We start from the raw sequence: 20,325 nt of genomic DNA, 5'->3' as shown, positions 1-20,325 counted from the left end.
AGGAGCCAGGAGCTGCTTCTGGGTCTCCCACATGGGTGCAGGGTTCCAAGGCTTTCCCAGGCCATAAGCAGGGAGCTGGTTGGGAAGTGGGGCCACTGGGATTAGAACTGGCGCCCATATAGGATCCCAGCACATGCAAGGCAAGGACTTTAGCCACTAGGCTACTGTGTCAGGCCTTGTAATTTTTTTTTTTTTTTAACGCCAGAGTTGTGAACAAGTGGGCTGGGGGAGATTCCAAATTGATGGCACAGGGTTCCAGAGCTGGGTGCTTTTAGCTCTGGTGCAGATTTTAAAAATCATCATCATTATTATTATTGCAACTCCTATCCTTGCAGTGATGGGAGGTATGCTCACATTGAAGTCACGAAGAGGCTGTACAGGGTGGGTCAGGCCAGATTGTCCCACGCGCCTGTACCTCGGGTCCTTAAGGGTCACTTATGGGACCTACAGCCCATCTCGTGTAAGGGTTGTTCAGGAGCTGAGACTCGCACCCTGAGAACCGTGGGTTTTCCTGGGAGCTCACACTGGGGTCTCTATCCAAGCTGGGTTTTTTTTTTTCTATGGGAACAGAAAATGGTGGGAGGAGACAGTTTAAAATGGTCGCTTCGGTCGGTCCTAGTCCCTAACCGCTATGAGGGGGCTGACACCACTCTCCCCATCCCGACCCAGCTGAGGAGGCGTCCTGGGCTGGGAGGGAAATGGCGCAGATCCCGGAGACTCCCTGGAGCAGCGACCCTCTTGCCCAGCCCAAAGCCTTCGCGGGGCCCCGCGCGGCTTCCGTCGTCCCTGATTCCTAGGGAAGCGCGCGAGACTTCCGAGGCCCGCCCCTTCCCGTCAGCCCTCGCTCGGCTCGGGGCGGCCCCTGTGTGTCGGGGCCGCGCACGCGCGAGCGAGGCGGCGGCGGCGGTTGGCGTGCCGCGCGCGTGCGCGCCTTTTCTTGGCCGCTCCACTGCCCCTCGCCCTTCTGCTTCGGGGCCGCTGGCTTGGGAGATCCTCTTTCCTTCCACCCCCCGTTCCCCGTGGCCCCGCAAGCTTCTCACCCTCGTCGCGCGCCCGGGTGGACCGGAAGATTAGCCTGCCTGAACGCGCGCCCAACGGTCGCCAGCGCTGCCAGGTGGGGGAGGGGCGCGGCGCTGCAGCCGGGGGGCGCCCGCCTGCTCCCCATGGCTGCCTTGGGGGGTGGTCGGCAAGGAGGCGGGGTGGGGGCGCCCGCCTGCTCCCCATGGCTGCCTTGGGGGGTGGTCGGGAAGGAGGCGGGGTGGGGGCGCCCACCTGGTCCCCCAATGGCTGCGTGGGGGGGGTGGTCGGGAAGGAGGCGGGGTGGGGGCACTCACCTGGTCCCCGTGGCTGCCTTGGGGGGGGGTGGTCGGGAAGGAGGCGGGGTGGGGGCGCTCACCTGGTCCCCCAGTGGCTGCCTTGGGGGGTGGTCGGCAAGGAGGCGGGGTGGGGGCGCCCGCCTGCTCCCCATGGCTGCCTTGGGGGGTGGTCGGGAAGGAGGCGGGGTAGGGGCGCGCCTACCTGCTGGTGATGGCGCATAATCGGGGTGTGTGTCGGTGGGTGGCAGTGTAAGGGAGTGTCCACCTGCTGCCCATGGCGTGCAAGGGGCCTAGGAGTGCCAGTTAGGGAGCAGGCGAGAGAGGAGGCCTTGTCAAAAGTGGCGGGTTAGGTGCTGGTGAGTGGCAGTGTAAGGGGTGTCCACCTGCTTGCCGTGACTGCTCTTGGTGGGGACAGGCAGGCGAGGAGGCCGGATCCGCGGGGTCGGGGGCGTCCCCATGCTGGTGATGGCCAGCTAGGGGGTGGGTGGCTCCCTCACTCCCTGGGCTTGTCCTTTGCCAGCAAGGACTCCCGACTGCCTCTCTTCCCTGGGCCCCAGGCCTTCTTGGACCGCGCCATGGGGGACAGTGATGACGAGTATGACCGCAGACGCAGAGACAAGTTTAGAAGGGAGCGGAGCGACTACGACCGTTCGCGGGAGAGAGATGAGAGGCGGCGTGGGGACGACTGGAACGACAGGTGAGGATCCCTTTGCGCATTGGGGCCCTGGGTTGCGCTGCCTCCCCACCCGTGGATGCCGACCGTATTCCTGTAGGTTCCGGACTGTGTGTTGCTCCTGTCGTAAGGGTAAAGGCAAGAGGGGTCTGGGGAGGAAGGCCCAGGGTGCTGAAAGCGCTATGGGTGCTGGTCCAAGCAAGCCTGCTTGTGGTGTTGTTTTACCCTGGCTAAGTTATGCCTAAAGGAGGTTGTATGGGGGGAGAAGGTGGGATACGGTGTGGATCTGTGGAGATGAACTGCCGCTTGGCATGGCTGCATACCCCGCTGGTGCCTGTTCTGTTTTGGCAGTTCCACTCCTGCTCCAGCTTCCTGCTGGTGTGCTTGGGAAGGCCCAGTGAGTGGTGACGAGGTCTTGTAGGAGACGCCCCCGGGGAGGCACAGATGGACTTGTAGCTCAGCCTTAGGGGTGGCAGCCATTTGGTGAGTGAGCTGGCAGATGGGGATCTCTGTCTTTCTCTGGCACTGCCAAGGAAATTAACGAGTTGGTCTGTCTAAAAGTAAAACGGACAAGCGGGTCTGTGGGTCACTCAGGTTGTGCCTTTGGTGACTGTGGACACCACCTGGCACCTTGGTTTCCTTGGTGTAGTCATTCATTCACTTTTTTTTCTTCCTTTAAGATGCTTCTTTGAAAGGCAGATGGACAGAGAAGGCTTTTTTCATCTGCTGGTAAACTCCTCAAATGAGTGAAATGGCCAGGGCGGGGCTGTACTGAAGCAGGAGCTTGAAACTCCAACCTGGGTCCCCTCCGTGGGGAGCGGGGTTCAGATGCTAGGGCCACCCTGCTCTGCTTTCCCAAGAGCCTTGGCTGGGCGCTGAGTCAGAAGCAGAGCAGCTGAGGTGTGGTGTTCTCTAGGAAAGAAGGGATCCTGAATTCTGAAGCCAGAAGTGGTGGGATTATTGCTCTGGGGAGCTGACAGGAGTGCAGCTGGGGAGCACGAGTACCCTGGGGATATGGTGCAAGTGTGCGCTTGTAGGACCTTGTTGCGAAGCTCTCAGGGACAGAGTGGTGTGGCGTCAGGTGAGCTACCGGGAAGGGACCCTGGGCCTCACCGGTAAAGGTGAGTGGGTGAGGCGAGCACCTTGGAGCTGTGGACCCAGCGTGGGTGCAGGGGAGAGCGCAGGCTCCAGTGTGGTGGGAGCAGTGGTTCACAGTGGGCCCATAGACCAGTATGGAGGGAGGTGTCTGTGCGGTTCTAATGACTCAAGGGAGTGCATTTGGGGTGCGTGTGCTCTGTGTCCTGGTGTTGGGAGCCTCAGCTCTGCTGCTTGTCCCAAGTTCCCACTAGTGCACACTTTGGGAGGCAGCAGGGATGGTTCAGTGCTTTGGTCCCTGTCACCTTCATGAGATGGAGTTCCTGGCTTCCTGCTGCCTGGCCCAGACATTAGGGGAGTGACCCAGCAGACAGATAGTCTAGGTCTGTCTGCCTTTCAAAGAACTGGAAGTAATTGAATAAGTCTATGAAGTTACTTTGGTAAGGCTAAGCTGTCTCTGATGGTGCTGTAAGTAGTGGTGGGTAAGAACGCTGATGCCTTAACGCAAAGACCACAGAGTTTAAAAAAAAGGCCAGTGTCACTTAGTGGGTAAGGTGGACTTGACCCTTGGCCAGGGAGGTACGAGGAAAAAGCTCAATTGCCAGCTGAACCCATGGCTGTTTTGCCCAGGAGATGCCATTCTGACCTGTGTGACTGTGTCGTGGTAGGTGCTCAGACATCCAGTAGACATTTTCTTTTTTTTTTTTAATTAACTAATTTTTTTACTTTGAATTTTTGAATTATGTTGTACAATTTCATATAGACTGGGATTTACCCCCCAAGCTTCCACTCCCCCAACAGATTTTCCCCATTTTACTACAGTGGTATAATCCTTCATAAGGAATCATAATTCCATCAGTCTCTTATTTAAGTGCATCCCAGCATTGCTGGTACAAAGTCAGACAGTCCAGCATCCCATTGCGGCAGACATTTTTCTTAAGGAGCGGTGGCAAGTGAAGCTTCTGGTGAAAACCAAAGATTTGGGAACTGCCAGTGTGGGCTGGCCAGCTTCCCCACACCTGCAGGCTTGGGAGGTGAGGTCAGGACACCTGCATGGGCCAAGATGGGGCCACCAAGGGTGGTGTGCTGCTGTTGACTTTTGGGGTGCATGTTAGGGTCATCTAGCTGATAGCTGAAACGGGGGTTTACCAGTTGCCCAGGGTAAGTGCTCACAGCTAGGTGTGTGTGGGCTGGAGGCCTTTAAGTTTGGGGGGAAAGCCCAAGGGCCAGAAAGGGGGCACTGGTGGAGGGAGTTGGCTCCCCAACCTCAGGTCTGAGGCCCTGTATGCCCTGTGGTCAATCTCTCTAGACCCCAGCCAGGTGTCACCCATGAATGCCAGCCTACAGCAAGGGCAGCTGGCTGCCCACTGTGCCCTGAGTCCTGTGTGAGCTCGTGGGATGCCCTGCCAGAGTGGCATCTTCCTAGGTTCCAGTCACACACTGGTGTGAGGCCACGTTGTCTCCATGTTTTCGAGCAAAACAGCACACAGAGTGAACATGGAAGACAGGTCTGTGAAGCTGTTCTTGAAGAAATTTGTAAAAATAGAAAAAGCAAAGTGCCACTTTTTAAAAAAATTTTACTAAGATTGTATGGGAAAGTTAGGTTTTTTCTTGTAGGAACAAAATGACCAGGTGTTCAAGTTCTGTTTGCTTCTGAAGGCAGTGACCATTGCAGGATATGAGCAGAAGTTCTGTGGCTTTGACAGTTTCAGAGACAAAAGAGTTTGAAAACCACTGGGCTGGAAGAGTTTGTTGTTAAGATGAGTAAAGGCTAAAATAACAGAAAGCAGAATTCTTTTTTTAAAGATTTATTTATTGGAAAGTCAGATGTACAGAGAGGTGGAGAGACAGAGAGGAAGATCTTCTGTCCAGTGATTCACTCCCCAAGTGAGTACAACGGCCGATGCTATGTCGATCCGAAGCCAGGATCCAGGAACTTCTTCCGGGTATCCTACACGGGTGCAGGGTCCCAAAGCCTTGGGCCATCCTTGACTGCTTTCCCAGGCCACCAGCAGGGAGCTGGATGGGAAGTGGGGCTGCCGGGATTAGAACCGGCGCCCATATGGGATCCTGGCGCGTTCAAGGCAAGGACTTTAGCCGCTAGGCCACGCTGCCTAATTTTTAAGTATTTGTTTGAAAGGTGGAGTTAGGTCTTCCATCTGCTGATTTACCCTCAAATGGATGTAGCAACTAGAGCCAAAAGCCAGGGTCTTGGAGCTCCTTTGGGGTGTTTGGGGTGCTGGGACCCAAGCACTTGGACCATGCTGTTTTGCTTTCCCAGGTGCATCAACAGGGAGCTGGATGGGAAGTGGAGTGGCCAGGACTCAAAACTGGTGTCTAAGGGGAGGCAGCCTCAGGAAGCAGTTTCTGCAGCTTACAAAAACCTGGTTCCAGGAGAATGGGCAGGGATGGGAGCAGAGGCTGAGGAAGGCGGGGAAGATTGTTCTGTGACCGGCTGTGAGGTGGGGCTTAAGAGGATGGTGCAGGATTAGGGTGAGGCTCATGCTGGGTAGAGGAGCAGGTGGTGGGACTGGGCTGCAAAGAGGAGGGGCTGGGTGAATTGAAGGTGAGGGGGGACTCTGCTGGGGTTGTTAGTGCCAGCTTGGCTGGCAGCTGTCTGTGAGTGGTAGCAGAGAGGTGCTTTTCTGGGTGTATAATTTTTGGGCAAGAGGGGCTGCCAGGGGTGTGGCCTTGGCTTATGGGTACTTGTTCTCACCCAGAGACTGGGACCGGGGCCGGGAGCGCCGCAGTCGGGGCGAGTATCGGGACTATGACCGGAACCGGCGAGAGCGCTTCTCTCCTCCCCGCCATGAGCTCAGTCCCCCACAGAAGCGCATGAGGCGAGATTGGTGAGATGACGAGTTTCTCTCCTCTCTCTTAGCCTGCCTGCCACCTGGGCCTCCCTGAAAGTGGCATTGGCTCTTCCCGCACAGCCCTTCCCCTGATGGTTTCTGTGTTCCCTTGAGCCCTGGGTGAGAGCTGAGCTTCCGGGTGCACCCTCCCTGTATGCTGGCTGCCTGTCTGACTTTGGTGTCCCTCACTCTCAGGGATGAGCACAGCTCTGACCCATACCACAGTGGTTATGAGATGCCCTACGCTGGGGGCGGTGGGGGCCCAACTTATGGCCCCCCTCAGCCCTGGGGCCACCCAGACGTCCACATCATGCAACACCACGTGCTGCCGATCCAGGCCAGGTAAAAAGTCCCGGGGCTACAGGCTGAAGGAGGTGGGATGTCCTTGGTGGGCAAAGGAAGGGGTAGCAGCTACCTCGGTGCCCCCACTCCCTTTCCCCCATCCAAGATGCCCTGCTGGCCCCCAGGCTGGGCAGCATTGCGGAGATCGATCTGGGTGTGCCACCGCCCGTGATGAAAACTTTCAAAGAGTTCCTGTTATCGCTGGATGACTCTGTGGATGAGACTGAGGCTGTAAAGCGCTATAATGACTACAAGCTGGACTTCCGGCGGCAGCAGATGCAGGACTTCTTCCTGGCCCACAAGGACGAGGAGTGGTGAGTGCCCCTGCCCTGCCACCTTTTCCCTGGCATGCTCCCCCTGGCCTCTCCCCATGTCCCTTGATCCCCAACCTGCAGGGTGGGGGAGGGGAAGGGGACAGCGTTGGCTGATGGGTCTCCTCCTTCCATGTCTGCCACGGCCTTCCACCCTCTCCCTCTCCCACTGGCCTCAGTGAGCGGGCACCTCCAGGCAGCCGGCCAGAGCCCCTGGGGGCAGTGGGCAGGCTGCTGCGCACCTGCTGCTGTCGGGTCATTGTCCTCCCTGATCGTCAGGAACCCTGTGTGGCTGTGGCATCTTCCCAAACACGACGAATGAATCCAGCAAGAAAAGCAAAGATCGCAGGGTCGTTTGAGAGAAAAATAATTAATTTTTTTCCTTTTTGTGGATGTTTTAATTTTAATCAACCATCTTTTCCCCCCTTCCTGCTCCTCCTACTCCTCATCCTCTTTCTGCTCCTCCTCCTTGAAAAGAGCCAGAACTGGGAACTACACCCGCTCATCGTCGGAGCTCGGAGCAAACCCACCTCCACCCCCACCATGCCCAGCCCATACATGAGCCCCCGGGCTGAGCCGCGCTGCCCCGGCCAGGCAGACAGGCAGGGCACCGCTGTGCACAATGCAGCGGCTTAGCTGAATGTGATTGCTCAGGCAGTCAGTCAGGCAGGGCCCCCCCTCGGAGTCCCGCAGGGGGGGCATTGGGCCGGGCGCCCCAGCCAGGAGCCAGCCAGCATGGGCCCTGGGCACCGCTAGTTAAATCTTGAGCTCTGTTTGACCAAGCAGCCAAGGTAAAGACCCTGGAGGCGACGCCTGCAGCTTCCCTTCCTTCCACTCGCCTTGTGCTTCTGTCCTGTCGCTGTCCCTGTGGCCGCGCGGAAGGCCCTGTCTCTGTCTCTGCTGTTCCTGTCATTCTCTCTGGCTCTACTCTGGCTCCCTGCCTAACACCCTCTTCTTTTCTGCTTTTTGGTTCCTTTCCCCACCCCTCCAGTTTGGTCTTTAGTTGTTCCCTTTGTTTTCTATTTCTGGAACTTTCTGTCAATTTCCCCTCTTTATTTCCTATTCCTGCTTTCTTCTGGTCCCCCTCCCCCATTGTCCTTTTGGAAGTGTTTTATTTTTCATGTTCTACCTGCCCCTCCAGCTCTGAGCGCTCTCCCTCCCTCTCCATCTGTCTCTCTCTCCTTCTCCAGCACCTGTGACTATGAGGGGACTTGAGTCTCTCCCTTTGGCCTCTCTGTCCCTTCACCATCTTGCCTCTTCCCAAGGGGGGAGAAGGGTATCCCTCCTTTGGACTTAACGCTGCCCGGTACACTGGAGGCCTCCTCCTGTCTCCCACCTAGGGGTGGAGGGAATCAGTGGGAGCAGTTCGTTAACGACAACTGTTTGGGGCTGGTGAGGAGAGGGAGGTTCCTTGGGGCCTGCCGTTGCCTTGGTGTTCCTCTGGTAGCATGGGGAACTAGCCTAAATGCATAGTTAGTTTCCTGGAGGCAGTCGTGGTGAGCTGCCCCTGCAGCCACTGGTCTGGAACCAAAACTCTCAGCTGCTGCTTCTCCCCCAGATGTTGGCAGAGCACGGCCTCTGGGGCCCCTCTGGGGTGCTGGGTGGTTCAAGGGTGCCTCCTACCCTACCCTCTTGGCTTTTATGACCTTTGTGGGTGGGAGAGGATGGGGGTTGCGCCCTGACTTTCCTGGGCCCCTCCCCACTCCCAGGCCCTGGCCTCCGCTGACTGTCGTCCTCCTGCCCCTTCCCTGCCTCCCAGGTTTCGCTCTAAGTATCATCCTGATGAGGTGGGGAAGCGTCGGCAAGAGGCCCGGGGGGCCCTGCAGAACAGGCTGAAGGTATTCTTGTCCCTCATGGAGAGCGGCTGGTTTGATAACCTCCTCCTAGACATAGACAAAGCCGACGCCATTGTCAAGATGCTGGACGCAGGTGTGTGCTTGGGGAGTGGGCAGTATCTGGTGGGTCGCGTCTGCTAGGAGGTGCCAGCTGGTGGGCTGAAGCTAGGGCCTTTGCTTTGACGCAGCTGTGATTAAGATGGAAGGCGGCACAGAGAATGACCTGCGCATCCTGGAGCAGGAGGAGGAGGAGGAGCAGGCGGGGAAGCCGGGGGAGGCCAACAGGAAAGAAGAGGGCCGCACGGGGCCTGTCGTTGCGGATGGTGAGCGCAAGGCCGCAGATAAAGAGGACAAGAAAGATGATGGCAAACAGGTCTGCCTGGGCCTAGGAGGGAGGAGGGCACGGTGACCCCAGGCCCAGGTGCTGGTAGAAGGTGAAGGGACAGTAGGGACAGTGGACACCCTGTATCCTCTGCTTGTAGGCAGAAGATGACAGCTGTAATGATGACAAAGCGAAGAATCCTGAGGGTGAAGGTGACAAGGATGAGAAGAAAGATGACCTAGAGAAGGATGCCAAAAAGGTGAGGTGTGCGCTGCTGGCTCGGGCGGCCCTGGGGCGGGACTCCTGCCCTCTGACGCATCCCCTCTGCTGTGGCGATCACAGAGCAGCAAGAAGCGGAACCGTAAGCACAGTGGGGACGACAGCCTGGATGAGGGCAGCGCATCCGAGTCTGAGTCCGAGTCCGAGAGTGGCCAGGCAGAAGAGGAGAAGGAAGAAGCTGGTAGGCTCCTTCCCGCTGCCCCGTGTGGGAGGGGAGAGGCTGGAGACCTGTGTGTTTGTATATGTGTGTGGGGAGGGGGGTCAGTGCAAGTCTCCTTCCCCCGCCCGCTCACCCTTCCTTCCCGCAGAGGAAGCCCTGAAGGAAAAGGACAAGCCCAAAGAGGAGGAGAGGGAAAAGGCCAAGGACACCACGGGGCTGGAGTGCAGGCCCCGGCCCCTGCACAAGACCTGCTCGCTCTTCATGCGCAACATTGCGCCCAACATCTCCCGGGCTGAGATTGTCTCTGTGAGTGGGCACGCGTGGGCACGTGATCCCTCCCTGGCTGGTCCCTGTCTATGAACCCTTGGTTGGTGGCTGGGTCTGGATAGCTGATCCGCGGGGGTGTGTTGTGGGGGTTAGAGGAAGGGAATCCTGAGTCACTGCCAGAGCTGTGTCCCTCTGCTTATTGCAGCTGTGTAAGAGATATCCTGGCTTTATGCGTGTGGCTCTGTCGGAGCCCCAGCCGGAGAGGAGGTGAGAGATGGGGCGCCTGGTGGAGAAGGTGGAGTGAAGCCCGGCTCCCAGGCTCATGCAGCTCTCTGGTGTAGGTTTTTCCGCCGTGGCTGGGTGACCTTTGACCGCAGTGTGAACATCAAGGAGATCTGCTGGAACCTGCAGAACATCCGGGTGAGTGCTCAGCGCTCCAGCGGGCAGGCAGGCAGGGAGGGAGGTCTTCATGGTTGTTGGACTGACTGCCTGCCCCTGCAGCTCCGGGAGTGTGAGCTGAGCCCTGGTGTGAACAGAGACCTGACCCGGCGCGTCCGCAACATCAACGGCATCACCCAGCACAAGCAGATCGTGCGCAATGACATCAAGCTGGCTGCCAAGCTGATCCACACGCTGGATGACCGGACCCAGCTCTGGGCCGCGGAGCCTGGGACAACTCCTCTGCCAGCAGTCAGTGACACCTGTGGGACTGTGGGCTGCTCTGACCTCTCACCCTGATACCCACTCTTCCTCACCCTCGCCCCAGCTACCAGCTAGAACAGACTGGTGTTGGTGTAAAGGGGCAGCACTGACAGGTGTCAGTGAACAGGGGCATCAGTGGAGCCTTGTTCCCTGCAGGGCCTTCTCTGCCTCACTTTCCCTGCCTTTTCTCCCAGAGCCTGCCTTCCCAGAACCCCATCTTGAAGAATATCACGGACTACCTGATTGAGGAAGTGAGCGCAGAGGAAGAGGAGCTGCTGGGGAGCAGTGGGGGACCCCCTCCTGAGGAACCTCCTAAGGAGGGGAACCCTGCGGAGATCAACGTGGAGCGAGATGAGAAGCTGATCAAGGTGCCTACCACAGCTGATGGGCACAGGGTGTGGGGACATGGGCCACAGGCCAAAGTGGGGAACCTGTGCCTTCCCATTCTGTCAGGTTTTGGACAAACTCCTCCTCTATTTGCGCATCGTGCACTCCCTGGATTATTATAACACCTGTGAGTACCCCAATGAGGACGAGATGCCCAATCGCTGTGGCATCATCCACGTGCGTGGACCCATGCCGCCCAACCGCATCAGCCATGGAGAAGGTGAGCCCCAGTTGGCTGCTCCATTCCCTAGCCTGTCCCTCTGTCCTGTCCTCCCCTCCCCTCCCTGCTCCATTCCCCAGCCTGTCCCTCTGTCCTGCCCCAGTGCTTGAATGGCAGAAGACATTTGAGGAGAAGCTGACCCCACTGCTGAGTGTGCGCGAGTCTCTCTCAGAGGAGGAGGCCCAGAAGATGGGCCGTAAGGACCCTGAACAGGAAGTGGAGAAGTTTGTCACCTCCAACACCCAGGAACTGGGCAAGGATAAGTGGCTATGCCCTCTGAGTGGCAAGAAATTCAAGGTCTGGGATGTTCTGGAACTGGCATGCTGGGGGTGGGGAGGGCAGAGGCAGAAAGCCTACTGCAGGCCTGGGGTGTGTAGACCCCCCTGGGGTGGGTTCCCTGTTACTGGCCGTGTCCCAACCTGTCCTGTCCACTCAGGGCCCTGAGTTTGTGCGTAAACACATCTTCAACAAGCATGCAGAAAAAATTGAGGAAGTGAAGAAGGAGGTGGCATTCTTTAACAATTTCCTCACTGATGCCAAGCGCCCTGCTCTGCCTGAGATCAAGCCTGCCCAGCCACCTGGCCCAGCCCAGAGTAAGATACGATCCGTGAGGGTCTGCCCTAGCTGTTCAGGAGTCCCTTCTGTAACCTGCCCCTCCCCCCGCAGTAATTCACGTGCCTGTCCCTGTGTTGTACTCCCCCCAGGCCTGACTCCGGGACTGCCCTACCCACACCAGACCCCACAGGGCCTGATGCCCTACGGGCAGCCCCGGCCCCCCATCCTGGGCTACGGCGGTAAGCATGGTGTGTGTGGGGGAGAAGGCTGTGATGTACCGCAAGGACTGGGTGTTAAAACACTCTGCTCTCGTGTTTCGCAGCTGGTGCTGTCCGCCCTGCAGTTCCCACAGGGGGCCCTCCATACCCCCACGCCCCTTACGGTGCTGGCCGAGGGAACTATGATGCCTTCCGAGGCCAGGGAGGTTATCCTGGAAAACCTCGCAACAGGTGAGCCCAGATGTGCCGGCTGCTGTGGCCGCTTTGCCTCTGCACCCCTTGGGCCCCTGACTTCATCTTGGTCCACCCCGTGTTTCGCAGGATGGTGCGAGGAGACCCCCGGGCCATCGTGGAGTACCGGGACCTGGATGCCCCTGACGACGTGGACTTCTTCTGAACTTACGCTCTCACTCCCCTGCTGCCATGCTCACAGCCCCCACGCCTCAAGCCCGTTTTTACATTCAGCCCAACTACCAATAAAGCACTTCCACGGTGGCTGCTGCCTCCCACACCCCCGCGGGGCAGGGTGCACTGGGCAGGTGCTTTATTCTCAGCGATAGTGGCCTTTTCCCCTCCCCTCAGTCCGAGGCACGACGGCTGGTGAGGCACAGGTTGTAGAAGGACCTTGGGTCAAAGGCCGTGCCCACTTCCCGCCAGCTCACCCACCCGGCATCCTGGAGTTCGCTGGGGTTCTTCGGGGCGCCCCAGCAGTGAGGGTCCAGTACGAGGACATGGGCAGCAGAGCCGGGCCCCAGGCACACGCCCAGCAGGGCCTTGGACTGGGCGTCGGCGTCGCCCCCGACCATGACGGGCCCCCCTCCTCCCGTGAAGTGCGAGTGCAGCGTCTCCAGCTGCCCGGCGAGGCCGGCTCCGCGGGGCACGTGGCAGAGGCGCGCGCGCGGCCCGCCGAAGTGCTCGAGGCAGAGGCTGGCCTCCACGCAGCCAATCCAGTCCCGCGAGCCCCGGAACCCGCGTGGCTTGTCGCCCATGTCCTCCAGGGCCGCCTGCACGGCCAGCAGCCCGGGCACGCGCGCGGCCTGGCCCTCCGGCCACGAGCACAGCGTCTGCAGCGTGCGGTAGCCGCAGCCCCAGCCCCGGTCGTCCAGCCCGTCGCAGCCGTAGTGGTAGTAGAGGTAGTGGCCCGAGAGGACGGCCAGGCTGGCGCGGTCGCCGCGCGGCGGGGCCAGGCCCAGGTGCACGTCCCGCAGCGGCTCCAGGGCGCCGGCGGCGGCAGGAACTCCACGGGAAGGTCGGGGCTCCGAGCTGCTCGGGACGCGCTCGCCGGACCCGCGAGGACCGTCCACGCGGTGCGGGCCGCCGGAAAGGGCCGGCCTCGGAGCTCCCACAAGGCCTCGCGCCGGGCCGCACTACGCAGGCGCGAGTCCTTCCTGCCGCCCCACGGGGGGGGGCGTGTTCCGGCGCCTTCCCCGCCCTGCATCGCGCACGCCCTTGTGGCTGTGAACAGTTTATTGGCAGCCCGGGAGGGGCGAAGGCACCGCGGGGGTGGGAGCTCGACCCGAGACATGCAGAGGACGGGGGAGCCCCGGGGGAGGCGGGGGCGCAGGGGCTGAGCGCGCGTGTTGGAGCCCAGCCCGTCAATAAATAACAGTATGTACAGGCGCGTTGGGCGGCGAGCGCGCCGCTCACAGGTCGGAGCAGCGGTCCTGCTTGCTGTAATGGTCGAACTGGTTCTTCCAGTGCATCATGTAGGAGCTCCAGCGGTGGAACTCGGCCTTCCACTGGCGCTCCGCCTCGTCCAGCGTGTCTGTGTTCGGGGCGCCCCACGGGGGCGCGCATGGGAACGGGAAGGAGGAGAGGCGGCAGGCAGGCAGGAGGCAGAGGCGGGGGGGGCCACAGGGGACCAGAAGGGAGGAGGAGGAGAGAAGAGACAGAAATGATTGACGGTTATAGCCCCCTGGGGAGCACTGTGAGGGCCCTGGTCCCCTAGTACCGGCCTGCCAGGAACGTCGGCTTTCCCATTTCAACAATAAAGGGATGTGGGTTCCTGAGATGGGTGGGAGCCCACCTCGTCCCCGGCCACTCCCGCCAAGTCCTGTCTGAGGGGGAGGGAAGCAGGGAGGGGATGTCCTCGATAGAGGAGGGGGTCCCTGAGATGAGTGTAGCCCAAGAGAGACTGGTCACAGCCCGAGGAGCTGGGAGAGGAGGAGGAAGACCAGGAAGAAGAGGGGCAGGGGGAGGCTAGGCACAGGCCTCGGGGCGGCCTCCCCGTGGGCGGGGCCCGAGCAGGTGCAGGGGGCCTCCGTGGCTGGTGGGATGGGGGAGAAGACAGGGGTTACAGCCGGCGGCTCCCAGCCCCCTCGCTCTTCGTCCCTTCTCCTCCCAGCCATGGGCCGATGGCCCCCCGCGTACCGGTGGCGCTGAGCAGTTTGGGGAGGAAGCGATTCCAGAAGGCGCAGGCCTGGGCACGCAGTCCCCTCCGCACCTCTGGAGGCCGCAGGTTCAGGCTCACGTACTGCTGCGCCCCTGCGGTGTACGGGGGCCACTGCGGGGCCTTGAGGTCGCGGGGGTCATTAGGATCCCTGCAAGCGGAAGGGAGAGGGAAGGCTCAGTATCCCCATCTCCGCAGGCCTGCCTCTCCCCGCCACACCCCGCCACAGGGGTGAGGATGGGCAGAGGACAGCAGCGGGCACCTCCTTCTCTCCGCCCTTTCCCGTGTTCCCAGCATCTGGGAATCCCTCCTCTCGCCCTCAGGCGTCTGGATACATCTTAGCTTCTCCCATACAGCTTTGTGCCATTGATAAACCCTACGTGACCAGGGCCAATCTTGTCTGCAAAACCACTTTGGGCAACAGCTGCCTGATGCTGGACAAGTGAGAGGTGTACAGGGGGCCCAGCTAGGAAGGCCCCATTCACAGACTCCATGCATCCTGTGATCTGCACACCCCTCCTCACATCACTGTCTCCTTTCTGTGCCTATTTCTCCCCCACTCCCACCAAGTTCCTGTCTTGCCTCTATCCTGAGCCCCCTGCCTCCCACCCAGCCATCAGTGCCAACCCGGTGCGGGCGAAGTTGGCCCAGTATCTCATCAGCCGCTGGGCAAAGGTCCTCTCCTCGGCCGTGTAGTTGAGCGAGGGTTCCAGAGGGAGCCCGAAGATGAATTCGATCTCGTAGCCATGGGGCACGCCCATCCAGAGGGGCCAGGAGAGCGTGGAGGCACGATGCTCGAAGACGTAGGCATACACCCGGGCACCCTGGGCGGCCAGGCGCCCAGCCAGCTGGGCCACGGGGCACACTACGTTGTGGTCGCCCACCACGTCACTCAGGGCATCCCTCAGCCGTGCCGGGTCCTCGGGGTGCAGCCAGTCTGTGTAATGCAGGACCACAGCCTCGGCCGCCAGGTCGCTGGCTTGGGGAACCCCGACCCGCACCCCAGCCAGGAATTGGGCCCGGCTGATGAGAGACTCGTTGTCTTTGCTGAAGCCTGGGGCCCCGTAAACCAGAAAATAGGTGCCCTCATCCTTCACCACACCCACCAGCACCTGGTGGGGAGGAAGGGAGGGGAGGGGAAGGAGGGAGGGATGGGGCAGACAGATGGGCAGACGGGCACAGAGGGGCAGACAGCCAGAGACGAGAGAAGTGAACGGTTATAGAATCAGAACCTTGAAGCCAGAATGTGAGGTGGGGCAGGGCTGGAGACAAGAGGAAACTCACCCATAGGCCCTGCCCTCCCGGCCCTCCCCCCAGGAGTGGGTCTGGAGGAGCCTGCATGCCTGAGTCCCTGAGGGAGGGGAAGGGTGTGTCCTGGAGGAAGAATGTCTCCCCCTGCCCCCTGCCTTTCCCCTCCCCACACCAGCCACTCCAGTCACCTGTAGGCCCTGGAAGTCTCCAGCGTTGATGAGGGCCTCCGGAGTGTCGGTGAGGAAGTCCCCATCCACCACGGGCACAAAAGAGAAACGGAAGATGCTCTCTTGCGGCAATACATGCCACTCGTGATCCACCAGGTCCTGGGCTGGCCGTGTCCGTAGGCAGGCCACCAACTCTGTGTCATTGCCACCGGTGCCACCCGGGGGGCAGCCCACCAGCCGGGCCAGAAGCGTGGCCCTGCGGCGGGCCTCGCCTACACCCACCGTGGCCCAGGGCCCATTGGGAGCACCACTCTGCAGCACTGCCCGGTGGAACAGGCCCCGGCTGGGTGGGGACAGCAGGTGCAGGCCCACGGAGGCCGCACCTGCACTCTCCCCAAACAGCGTCACCAACCCGGGGTCCCCACCGAAGGCTGCTATATTCTCCTGCACCCACTGCAGTGCCAGCCTCTGGTCCAGCAGGCCCACGTTGCCCGGGGCCTCCCGGCTGCCCGGCAGGGCCAGGAAGCCAAAGGCGCCCACCCGATAGTTCATGGACACCAGCACGGTGCCCTCTGCCCGGGCCAAGAAGCGGCCGTCGTACACGTCCAGTGAGGAAGCACCACTGTAGAAGCCACCTCCGTAGATCCAGACCAGGACTGGGGCGGGGGCTGTAGGCCGGGGGTAGGGCGTCCACACGTTGAGGTAGAGACAGTCCTCGCTCAGCTCGCGGTTGGGGTTCCACATCTCGGTGCCCTCAAAGCCAGGGTACAGGGTATCCACATACTGATAGCAGACACTCTGGAAGGATGTGGCGTCCAGCACTCCCGACCAGGGCCTCTTGGGCTCCGGGGGCAGGAAGCGCCGGGGGCCCACCGGAGGCTCCCCGAAAGGGATGCCCAGGAAAGCAGAGACCGGGCCTCCGGGGGCTTTCAGGCGGATACCCCGCAGCCGGCCCCCGCGCACCGTCACCAGTAGCTCTGGGTCCTCCCGGCCCTCAGCTTCTGTCCCTCTTCCCAGCAGCGCCAGGAGGACAAGCAGCAGTGGGGAGGCGAGGGAGGGCGTGTGCGGGGGACACCAGGGGGGCCTCATGGCTGCCAGGGCAGGCCGCGGCGGCGTCTGCTGGGAGAAAGAAAGGCAAGGAAGGGGTGAAGGTCCCTCTCCCCACCCTGGAGCAGTCCGCAGGCTGCAGATTAGGCAACCTTCTCGCCCCGGCGTTATCGCCTAGTCACAGAGGAGGTGGGGCCCTGGTCGGCCAGAGGAGGAGAGAAACGGAGCCGGGGAAGCTGACTGGAGGGAGGAAGGGGCAGAGGTCGGGCGCACACCCTCCCCGCAAACGCAGGCTTCCCCGCAGGGCCCAGTGCGTGCAGTGCGGACATCAGGGCACAGGACAGAGGCGGGTCCCTCACGAACGGGCGGCGCCCTGGGGGGGGGGGGAAGCCTCTCCAAGGGTTGGTCAAGACCGAGGGGTGGTGAGGGGTGCCCGAGGGTAGGTGGGCTTGGCGTTCAGGGAGCCCCAAGCTCCAGTGCTCTCTCAAATCCTGTCTACTTCACATCCTGTCCACCCTGCGTCAACCGCTCCATCGTCTGGCTCGGCACACGCACCCCCTCACCCCGGCCCCAGCCCCCCAGCGCGCATGCCCTGGCCCCCCAAAGACTCAAGCCGTCAGCGTGTCCGGCTGCAGTGCGCGCCGCCGCCAGCGGGGGTCAGTGGAGACGCAGTCAAGGACGGTGCTCCCCACCCGGGAGCCGGCGACTTTGGGGTGGGGGGTCTGGGGGCTGGCGGGCAGGGCGGAGGGGCATGAAGGGCGAGTGGGGACGCCAGCGCTCCCGCAGCTCCGGAGATCCCCGGCTGGAAGGGCGGGGGCGCTATTTTAGGGGCAGCAGCTGCTGCGGTTCCGGCGCCTCCAGCCAAGGGATCAAAATTCCCTGGGTCGGAACTCCCCCCTTTCCCGGCGGTCACCCCTCACCCAGCCCTTGCGCTGCGTGGCCGTCGCGGCCGCTGGAGATTAACTCGGAAACCCGAGTGCGGCTAATTATAACTCGGGGCTTCCGCTGAGCCGCCCCTTCCCCAAAATAGCTCCGGAGTCTCCGCTGCAGGAGGTCCTGGGCCTCTCCGAGGGGAGGGGGCTCGGCCGCGAGCTGCGCTGGGGCGCCGGCGTCGGGGTCCGGCGTTGGGGTGGTTGGGGGCTTCCCTAGCCGGACGCCAGGAACCTGCGCAGCTCGGGTTCTGCCCCCCCAAACAAGGGGCATCTTCCAGTGGCTCCAGGCTGGGTGGTGGGGGGGCGAGCGGCGGTGGCGAGGGGGTCTCTGCAGGCTTTGCAGCGGAGAGGCGGCGGCTGGCCCGCGGGCCGCGGGTGAGTGAGCGCCGGCGAAGGAGGCGCGGGGGGGGGGGAGGTGAAGGCGCGGCGGCGGGGGGCGTCCCGGGTGTGTGTGTGTGTGGGGGTCGGTCCCGCGTGGGGCGCACGGACCCCCTCCCTCCCCGCAGGGGCGCGCGGCAGGCCGCTGGCCGGGGCGGGGGCTCACCTGAGGCGGCCGGGCCGCGCCGGGAGCTGGAGGCGGCGACGTTCGCCGGCGCAGGCTGAGCCGACTCTGACAGCCGCCGCCCGCGGCCCCCCGCACACACCCCCTCCGGGCCGCGGCGCCCCCGCCCGCCCCCGCCCACTGCTCCGCCCCCGCCCCTCCCGCCGCCCCCCCGCCCCTCGGGGCCGGGACCCTGGGGCTCGGACGCAGACAGGCGCACAGAAACGGGGGGACGGACGCCAGCCGGGCGCCCACGCGAACCGGACGGACGGCTAGCCCACCGCTACGGCACGCGAACGTGAGGCCGGGGACCCTCTCGAGGTCTGCTGGTCCTCCGGGGACAGCAGGTGACGTGGGACACTGCCGGGGACGACGGACACCTGTGGGAATGGAGACGTGGGCGAGGGATGGGGGTGGTCCTCAGGACCCCCGAGGGGAGAAGGGGGGTGACTCGGGGACATCCAGGAAGGCCATCGCAGGTGCACGCGCACGGCTGCGGGTGAGGCCGCGCTACGCCGCAGTGGAAACTTCCGGAAGCCCCGCGGGTGGGCTCGCACCGGTCCCTTGACGGGTGACCTCGGACTTTCGTCACCAGGGTCCGGTCGGGCCATGACATCACCAGGCCAAGCTTTCATTGGCTGCAGCGAGCGTCAAGTGGGAGCGGCCAGGCCAGGGAGCCCCCTAGCCTGCTCCGAGGGGCACCGCGCCCCGCCCTGCAGGGCTCGCCCCTGTCCGGCTCCGGGGATGCTGCAATACACCAGCGAGCAGCGCGGTGCCCAGCAGCGTCCTCCGCGTCACGGTCCTTTCCTCCCTCCCGCGGGGGACCGTGCTCCAGAGCTCGCGGGCCGAGGCGGGGAAACGAGGCCTTGGCGTGCAGGCGAGCGCCGGGCTGGCGTGCGCGCGTGCGGCGATGCGGGGCCCGGCGGGCGCGCGCGCGCACGCACGCTCGCCTTGGCCGCTACGTCCTCCGCACCTGTCGGACTGCGGTTGAGCGACGTGGGCTCGCGGGATCTAGCTGAGGATGGAGAGTGCTTCTCCAGTCCTCACTCGAGTCCGGATCTTTCGGCTCCTGGATTCCGTAGACAGGCGCTCCTGTCCCGCCGCAAGTGGCCCCGCAGGCTGGGACACCCGCGCTCGGTCCGCTCTTGAGCGGCGACCGCCAGGTGGAGCGCAAGGCAGCAACTTGAGAGACCAGCCGGGGATGGGTGGGGTGGGGTGGGTGGCGTTAGGGCGTTTCACTCTCACCCTCTGGACCCGCTCGCGCCTCACGTCCCCATCTGGACCTTGAGACTTTCTGCACCTACCTGGTCGGGAAGATCGAGGTCGCCCCGTGCTTCCTGAAGCCCAAGGCGCAGGGCTGTGGGGCCAGCTAGATGGACAGGGTGTGTGTGTGTGTGTATACGGAGCCTTTTGGGAAAGGAGGCTCGAGGGGAGGGTAGTGAGGATTAGCGTGATGGTCACCAATGATGGAAGAGTGATTAGGGGCAGTGCCAAGGTGGTGAATCTCCAAATCTCTGTAGTCGTGAATTCCTAGGCCCGTGGGAGGGACACAGATCAGGGGAGACCAGTGCTAACTTAGGCTGGAAGGGGCTGCTGCTGGAGTTCAGGCTGGGCTAGGACTCTCCAGGAGGGAGACCCTGAATTCAACTGGGTGGGGTCAGTGCCTGAATATGTGTTCATGGGATCAGCGTGAACCAGGTGGCGTCTGTGGGGGTTAGTGCTTGCTTGGGGTGCCTGGGAAAAGAGGAGAGGGTCGGGAAGTGTCTTGCCCATCAGTCGGGACTCAGCCGCTTTCTTTGGGGCAGGTCAGCAAGCAAGGCTGGGGAAGACCTGGCGTTTCAGGATATGAGGCAAGGGAGAGGAGGCAGCTGGCTATGCCAGAGTTCTCCAGCTGCTTGGGTCTGGGAGGGCAGGGCCGTGCAGGAAGAAGGCTGAGGGAGGGGCAAGCACACCTGCAGGTAGGGGCTAAGCTGGGGGCCAGGGAGGTGTCCTGCGCTCGCAGGTGCACCTGCAGGTGGGAAAGGCAGGGGGCGCTCGAAGCCCAGCCAGGTAAGTCTCCATGGGTCTTGGGCAGGTGCGAGCGGGCCTTTTGGCTGCCTCTGTCTGTCCAGGGGTTTCTTGGTCTTGCTTCTTCTCCACCTGAGAGAACAGCCCCACTTTGCTGCTATCTCTGTCTCCTTCTTTTTCCAGCGCAGTCCTTACTCTGCCCCTGGTTAAGCCTTGGTGCAGGAGCAGACATGGACCTGAGCTGCCTCTCGGGGCATGGTCCTCCCGTGTTGGAGTTGGGATCCCAGCTCCCCTTCCAGCTCCAGCTTCCTGCCAGTGAACAGCCTGGGGGGAAGCAGGTGATGACCCCACTCCTGGGACTCCTGCTACCCACTGGAGGATCTGAATTGAGTTCTGGACTCCTGACTTGGCCTGGCCCAGCCCTTGCTCTTGAAGCCACCTGGGAAGTGAACCCGTG

General features: G+C 62.1%; 3 protein-coding genes across 8 annotated transcripts; 1 reads left to right on the top strand and 2 right to left on the bottom strand.

The window, feature by feature from the left end:
• The first annotated feature begins 914 nt into the window (after positions 1 to 914).
• SRRT (serrate, RNA effector molecule) lies at positions 915 to 12,029 on the top strand. Of its 4 annotated transcripts, none has more exons than XM_040972883.1 (20): positions 915 to 1,114; positions 1,874 to 2,013; positions 5,805 to 5,933; positions 6,132 to 6,278; positions 6,404 to 6,592; positions 8,349 to 8,518; positions 8,613 to 8,797; positions 8,907 to 9,005; positions 9,089 to 9,206; positions 9,334 to 9,491; positions 9,658 to 9,719; positions 9,794 to 9,872; positions 9,954 to 10,142; positions 10,349 to 10,522; positions 10,608 to 10,761; positions 10,865 to 11,058; positions 11,198 to 11,354; positions 11,466 to 11,555; positions 11,660 to 11,765; positions 11,856 to 12,029. In XM_040972883.1, exons 2-20 carry the CDS (start codon positions 1,892 to 1,894, stop codon positions 11,929 to 11,931), a joined length of 2,598 nt encoding a protein of 865 aa, XP_040828817.1. In that variant the 5' UTR covers positions 915 to 1,114; positions 1,874 to 1,891; the 3' UTR covers positions 11,932 to 12,029. The 4 variants fall into 4 exon arrangements, with proteins under 4 accessions (XP_040828817.1, XP_040828815.1, XP_040828813.1 ...); XM_040972881.1 differs by having other exon boundaries at positions 11,639 to 11,765; XM_040972879.1 differs by having other exon boundaries at positions 11,454 to 11,555; positions 11,639 to 11,765.
• A 2-nt stretch (positions 12,030 to 12,031) lies between these two features.
• On the bottom strand, positions 12,032 to 12,972 carry UFSP1 (UFM1 specific peptidase 1 (inactive)). Its single transcript, XM_040973701.1, has 2 exons — positions 12,955 to 12,972; positions 12,032 to 12,901 (listed from the first exon to the last, which is right to left on the bottom strand). The coding sequence occupies exons 1-2, from the start codon at positions 12,970 to 12,972 to the stop codon at positions 12,113 to 12,115; spliced, it is 807 nt and encodes a 268-aa protein (XP_040829635.1). The 3' UTR covers positions 12,032 to 12,112.
• A 14-nt stretch (positions 12,973 to 12,986) lies between these two features.
• On the bottom strand, positions 12,987 to 17,935 carry ACHE (acetylcholinesterase (Cartwright blood group)). Of its 3 annotated transcripts, XM_040972885.1 has the most exons (5): positions 17,838 to 17,935; positions 15,363 to 16,460; positions 14,551 to 15,035; positions 13,905 to 14,074; positions 12,987 to 13,299 (listed from the first exon to the last, which is right to left on the bottom strand). In XM_040972885.1, the coding sequence occupies exons 2-5, from the start codon at positions 16,428 to 16,430 to the stop codon at positions 13,178 to 13,180; spliced, it is 1,845 nt and encodes a 614-aa protein (XP_040828819.1). In that variant the 5' UTR covers positions 16,431 to 16,460; positions 17,838 to 17,935; the 3' UTR covers positions 12,987 to 13,177. The 3 variants fall into 3 exon arrangements, with proteins under 3 accessions (XP_040828819.1, XP_040828820.1, XP_040828818.1); XM_040972886.1 differs by lacking the exon at positions 17,838 to 17,935 and having other exon boundaries at positions 14,551 to 14,771; positions 15,363 to 16,454; XM_040972884.1 differs by lacking the exons at positions 12,987 to 13,299; positions 17,838 to 17,935 and adding an exon at positions 13,571 to 13,800 and having other exon boundaries at positions 15,363 to 16,457.
• Between the last annotated feature and the right edge of the window lie 2,390 nt (positions 17,936 to 20,325).

This window comes from Ochotona curzoniae, unplaced genomic scaffold (assembly GCF_017591425.1).
Source record: "Ochotona curzoniae isolate NIBS_2020 unplaced genomic scaffold, NIBS_Ocur_1.0 contig_2321, whole genome shotgun sequence".
Lineage (NCBI taxonomy): Eukaryota > Metazoa > Chordata > Mammalia > Lagomorpha > Ochotonidae > Ochotona > Ochotona curzoniae.
Note: the sequence above shows the minus strand (reverse complement) of the source record. Positions and strands in the feature narration are given on the sequence as shown.